Source organism: Brassica napus, unplaced genomic scaffold (assembly GCF_020379485.1).
Source record: "Brassica napus cultivar Da-Ae unplaced genomic scaffold, Da-Ae ScsIHWf_236;HRSCAF=403, whole genome shotgun sequence".
Taxonomy (NCBI): Eukaryota; Viridiplantae; Streptophyta; class Magnoliopsida; order Brassicales; family Brassicaceae; genus Brassica; species Brassica napus.
In genome coordinates this window covers 39,745-46,511 of record NW_026015727.1, presented here as the reverse complement: position 1 = coordinate 46,511, position 6,767 = coordinate 39,745, and the positions used below count along the sequence as shown (strand labels likewise).

The window sequence follows — 6,767 nt, the reverse complement described above, 5'->3', positions numbered from 1 at the left end:
ATTCTAATTAAAATACCTCTCTTTGTTTGGCTGAATAGTTGGAACTACTTTGTTGATCATTGTTAGATCGAATGTCAATTCCTTTCATCTCAACTATATATCTTGACGTGGAAATAACCTCATAACGACTTCTAAATTTACATTGTCAGAAAACCAAACAATATATTCCAGCTTACACAAGGCCAACACTAGGGGTGTCAATTCGGGCTGGCCCGGTCCGGTCCTTGTAGGGCTATAGGGCTTTTCGGACTTTTCGGGCTTTTCGAAAATAATTTGTCATTGTCACTTCCATCGTTTTACTATATGTGAATTTTCATTAAAAAAACAGTTTCATTTTTTAGTTTTAAAATATAAGGTAAGTTTAAACTTTTTTTCTTTATCAAATATATTTTACTTTTTCGTATGCTTGAATATAATTTTATTGCAAATAAATCTTCATTAAATATATATATATATATTTAGTTTCTAAAAAATATATACTGAATTTTTAGATATAAATTATATAAAATTTTAAAGACTATTTTATAAGAAAAATTAACACTAAAATTATGTACTATTCATTTGGTTCATGGACTCTGATACAGTAAAAACATCTATATATAAGAAATTATTAAGAAAGCTGAAACTGCAGAATATTCACGACATCGATCTTTTACTCCAAATATATAGAAAAGAAAAAGAAAGAAACATCAATTAATCAGCCTGCATATCAAACTCTTGATGATGAACGTCTTCCTTTTTTTTTTCGTCCATCTTTGTCTTCTAGAACATTTATTTTGTGCCTTTAAAAAATCGTGTTACAAAACTATTCCAACATGATTAAAGGGAATGGTAGAGTCTCTCTCTTCTCTCTCTTACAAACGTTGAGAGAGAAAAAGAACTCGTGGTGGTTCCCTCATATCTTCTTCCTTCCTGACCTGTAACATAGCTTCTGGTACATGGTAGTCTCTTCGATGCGGTGTAGCCAGCATTGACTTCGGTGGTTTGCGACCTTCTTGGTTGGATCATCCGACTTTGGTGTCGTGTTTGTCTTCTGTTCTTTCGTCGTTTGTTATCCTTTCCGGAAGGATAGTAAGAGTTTGATTGGTGGATCGATCGAGATTGAAGTTGATTGCTATGATGAAACGTTAACGGGTTTGGATGAGATCTCGATTTTAATCGATGGATGCTCTTTAAAACTCGGTGGCGTAGCCGATGAAGCCCAATACGTCCAATACAGTCGTTGGAGGTGGGTTTGTTTCGGTGGTTGAGGTTGACATCCCGGTGGTTTCCGGTGAAAAAATGCTCTGTTTGGTTTGATGGAGAAGTCTGAAGTCGGAATAGATGAGGGAAGTTCATGTTCCCGAGATGATTCCGGTGGGAGACGGTGGCTACGGTGAATGGCCGGTGAACTCACCAGCGTAGATTTCGCATGGCGGTGAATGCGGTGGAAGATGGCGACGCGTGGATGGTTCGGTGAAGATCGTGGAGATGTGGCTTGCACGTGTCTTCTCCGTGTCTTGCCGTTACACGTATTAAGATCGTGGAATCTGATGTTGTTTGGGCCAATATTGGGCTCAGTGTTTTTTTGTTAAAGCTTTGCACTACTTTTCTTTTGGGTCTTGTATGTTTATATTTATTATTAATATATCAGTTATCAGAGAAAAAAAAAAAAATTCCAACATGATTAACCTAATAAATCCAATCAAATGACATAATCACACATTAAATAATAATCATAGACCTAAACTTTCTCTGATATGAGAGACTCGGTTTGGTTATGACCATCTGATAGTACACATGATCCAATTTTTGAAACGAAATGATTGAGGTCGTGATTAAGCGCAGTGGGCTCACTTCTGATAAAGTGGATCCCACGGATCCAATGTCTTATATTACTCGATATGATCACATGTATTGAATTCTAATGTTAATATCATATACTACTCTTTTACAAACAATGCTGTGGATTTTAACTTTCATATTATTTACAACTGTAATGAAATAATAGAGAGACAACAAATTAAAGACGTCGTCAATTAAAAGTGTTTTCTGTACATCCTGCACCAATGAATGAATGCTTGGAGGAACCATGCCATTTGATCAAGATATATACATAAATATAATGTATTGTAATACATATTTTGATGACGTCTATTGTAAGATTATTATTTGTAATCTGGCATGTAAGACATTTAATATATATAAAAACTAAAATATTTATATATATTACATATCGTTTTCTCATATTTATCCATAATTTTTAGCCCAAGATAAGCCCCAACCGAACAGACAATGATTCAAAGATCTGAGAATGACACTGATATTCATATGGCGACACATTACCCGGAATTAATTTTGAACTTTCTTCCAAGAGATTCAGACCCAAAAAAAAAAAATAATAATAAAGATATATAGAACGGTACATGAATAAAATACCGGACATGATAACATTGATGATCATATGTATTGTATAAATAATTATGTACCCGCATCATTAACCTTATCGCACACTCATATACTTCCACTTTCACTTACAGCTTCCGAGTCCCTCTCCTCTTCTTTAGAAAAATCTCTCTCTAGTCTGATAAATGGAGAAGGGATTTAAATTAGTAGACAGGATGTGCATACAAGGTTTACACACGAAAAGATACAAGCAAAAATAAATTATTTGATAATGTTATATCGTATGTTTAGGTCATCATAGGATCATCAACCTTGTCATTAATTAATAGGATTATCAAACTGCATATGTTTTAGTCACTATTCCTCGGATCATAAGTATACTTATGTTCTCCAACTAAATGCCATAAATATATTAATGAGTAATCAAGTAAGGTAGAGAGCATCTTACTCTGTCCTCCAACATGAGCGCCGGCGGATCCAGCGGCGGAGGTTTTATGGTGGATGAACGGTCGCTTGCCATGTAAAGTCTCTGGTGGAGGTCTAGAGTTATGTGTCTCCGGACCCCTGTAATCGATCTCGTACACATCCGAATTCGTGTTCTCCGATCCTTAAGTATATTTGAAGGTACAACGAAGTAAGAAATTTAGTAATAAGCCATAGTAATGAACTAATGTTGTTTAAAAAAAAACAAACGTACCGATAGCGAAGCAAGGCGCAACAAGGAGAAGGTACGTAAGGAGGATCACGACGATCGACTTCATTTTTAACTGTTTATAAATAGTTATGAACTTTTGAGTGTTTTTTCTTTCTTTCTTTCTTTCTTTCTCAGATCTTATGCTCTTTTCAAATGAATCCAATCAATGGTTTTGTTTTGAATGGTAGTATTTCGGATACATGATGGCCTGATTTATAATAGAATGGACTTGAAAACCCACGTGTCATGTTTTCATTTTATATTTTATTGGAAAAATGTCATAACTTGTATTTTTTTCTTTCTTATTTTCCAATTATTCTGTTTTCCCCGTAAACTTCATTAGATTTGTTTGCTAAAAAATAACTTAAGTAGTTGTATATATATATGTGTGTGTGAATTAAATTTACATAAAAGATTTGTATCAACTACTTCAAATGCTTGTTCAGTGTCATCCTGCCCTGACTTCTGACTGTGTCCGTATACATAGGCAGTGAATTATGGACGGTGAAAAAAAGAAGCTGACGTTATAAATTAATTTTCACGTCCATATATATTAATATGGAGAATAGCATAAAAATAGAAACAAAAAAAGACAAGTTCATGTGGGCAAGACAATGTTAGCTTTCAATCTCATGGCTTCCAAGCTGAACTCGTGTTCCAATCTATTCATTCTATTTCTGTTGCATTTAGTGAACTATACCTTAGCAATATTCGATGATGGCCTCTAATAGTTTTTTTTTTACTATATACTGTATTATAAGACCATTGCATATTGAAAAAAACACCTTTTCCAGTATCAACAGTAATTAACGTTGAACGTATAAACTAACCAAACCATTGATTTCATCGTTGGAAAATTGATATGTTCATTTCATGCACAATTAACTTATATGCAGAAATACATATTTAAGAATACGTACATATAAACATTATTAATTGATTGGAGATATGGCTGGTATGAAGTTGATATAAATTATTGAGATTATTTGCTCAAAATTTTTTTATTGAGATTAATGAAAAAAATAAATAAATGAGAAGATGTTAATGTTAATGCTTCATATATCCCCACTTCTTACAACTGTACATCTCTGTACTCTCTACCTTTCCATTTATTTCAAGTCGGCCAATGGATCGATCGTGCACCCCCTCCCCCCCCCCCCCCCCCCCCAAGTATATTAAGACTACCAATATTGTTAATCTCCTCATTAACATATGTGTTCAGAATGAAATATATATCAATGCCATGTATTTATTTACAATATATGCAAGCAGAGAGTGAGTAGCTTCATGAATTCGAGTAACTGAATAAAATAGCAGACCTGAACTTTTCTCCCGTTTTTCTTTGGTTTCACGTTTATGCATGTATATATGATAAAGTGACGCTTACATTTTGTAAAAGCAGGATAATATAGTGTTACTAAATATTTTGCTAGTCGGTTATACATTATTCAAAGAAGCTATGTATAAACATATACACACAAGAAAAATAAAGTAATATTTGTGTTACAATACTATCTGATTTTGTAGAAAGTAGATGCGTAGAAAATTGACCAAAAAGAAAACACTATACCCTTGTGTACGAAAGTTGACTCCAAAAACCATCAAACATCCATATACATATAGCTTTTAAGTTTTTATTATATCGTCAAATTGAAATATATTTTATATAACTCAAGTACATCCGTACGTTACAATGTATATGTTTGACGATTGGAGATTTATAATTCAAAGGGAGTTCTAAGGAAATCACAAATCAAAAAAGTTGAATAAAAAAAATTAGGTGAGAGGGTGTCTCTGTATTGGGGGATGTCCAATTGAAATATTTTTTTTATTATATACATTTAAAGATGTGTATGTGTTAGAGAACTCCATAAATGATTCTGTCTAAAATCTTCGTGGTTCGTCTTCATAAAACCATAAATTGTAATGGGTCCATATTTATCTCTACAGCTATATCATGGCTGTGTTTGCTTAGGCGTCTCCTTTCATTTTCACACCCACCCAATCCTTTTCCTCGATAACTCTTTTATGTTTTCTTGTATTTTCTGTCACGTAGTGGTAGTCTGAAGTTACAGGTTGGGTCTTCGATATTGGTCCCAAGAAGTTAACTAAAGGCCTTACAATATGTAAGTCCATCTATAAGTTGGGCCTGAAGATGCTTTGTTGTTAAAGCTAGAAGAAGCTTTACTTGGACTTTTTTGAATATAGGAAAAATGCTATATTTTGTTTCTTTTTAAAAAACACATTAGAGACTTCCTATTTTAAAATTTTGTTTTATTTTGCAAGAAAAAAATGAGTTTGTAATTGTAAAATGTTTTGATTGATATGTAGAAACTCTAAAAAGTTATGTTTTGTTTGAGTGCTGGAATCAAGTGGGATATGAATAAAGTGAAAATAAACATAGGTAACATTTTTTGGGTCAAAAAACACACACACAGAATATAAAATTAGAAATTTGATAGGATATTTGTAAATGCATTGTTAACATTTTGTTGTAGCAGATGTAGCTAAGCCTTACGCTATATGTATGGATACAAATCAACTTTACAATTGGTTTCATATACAAATAAATCACAAGTGCATAAACAACTTTATACTAACACAGTCACATTTATCCTAATCAGTGAAAGCTAACAATTAATTAAAGAATTAGTCAAGTGGAGTGACTAATCACGTGACAGACCTAAACCCTGCCTAACCTTCTTCTTCATCCAGAAGCACACCATCTTCTCCCCGATCCTCGCCGGGGCCGATTTGCTCCTTGTCAGCTCCCGCCGCCGCACAATCCCTAACTCATCCCCGCCAATGTTCGCTTCCGGCTCGTTAACCCCGTTCATTTTCCCGGTGGCTCCGACGGCAACTTCCGATCTAACATTTCGCTCTCTCTCGATTCGCGATTCTGCTTCTCGCTCGTTGTTTTCTTCCCAGAATCTGAAAGCCAGCGAAGACGAACTGTACGGCGCGGATCTGCTTCTCGTCAGCAAAAGAGCGTTTATCGGCGGCGTGGCGGAGGAAGCCGGCGACGTGATTAATTTAGGGATTTTGAAATTTTCTTCCTCCTCGTCTTCGTTTAGCTCTGCAACTTCTACAGATGATTCCGTCACCGGACGATTAAATTGATTTACCGGAGAATCTTTCTCTTTCCGGCGAGAACACGGAAACGTGAACAGTTTCCATTTCGGCCAAAACGACGACGTTTTGATTTTCCCAGCGAGACCGTTGCGGATCCACTCGCATCGTTTTCGGGTCGGGTTTTCGCGAGACTCGGGTTGAATTTTGGGCTTCGATCGCTTGACTCGGACCTGACCCATGCAAGTGACTTTCGGAGACGATGGCTCTTGACTCACCGCGGCTGCCGCGGATTTGTTCCGGCGAACGAAGAGAGGGCTCGCGCGGGACCTTCCTTTGCTTCGGCTTCTGCTTCTGCTCCCGCCGTTGCTGTTGCTCTTCAAGAACCCCATGAAAGGCGGCGGATACTTCTCGACTTGACCCGGACTCGAAACGGGTCTCCGGGAAATCATCATCGTCCTCTTCTTCCCTTAGCTTTCTATCTCTTCTCCCACTGAGTTCAGCTTCGTTTTGTCTGCACTCGGGGACTTTTTTCCGTTTTTATTTTTACTTTTCAGGCTTTCAGCACTTAATGTTTTGTTTTACGAAATAAAACATTTCTTTTTAGTTTCGTTTTTAG

The 6,767-nt window shown here is 35.7% G+C and overlaps 1 protein-coding gene across 1 annotated transcript; it reads right to left on the bottom strand.

The window, feature by feature from the left end:
- Positions 1-5,519: 5,519 nt before the first annotated feature.
- LOC106424008 lies at positions 5,520-6,767 on the bottom strand. Its single transcript, XM_013864751.3, has one exon. The coding sequence runs from the start codon at positions 6,601-6,603 to the stop codon at positions 5,746-5,748; it is 858 nt and encodes a 285-aa protein (XP_013720205.2). The 5' UTR covers positions 6,604-6,767; the 3' UTR covers positions 5,520-5,745.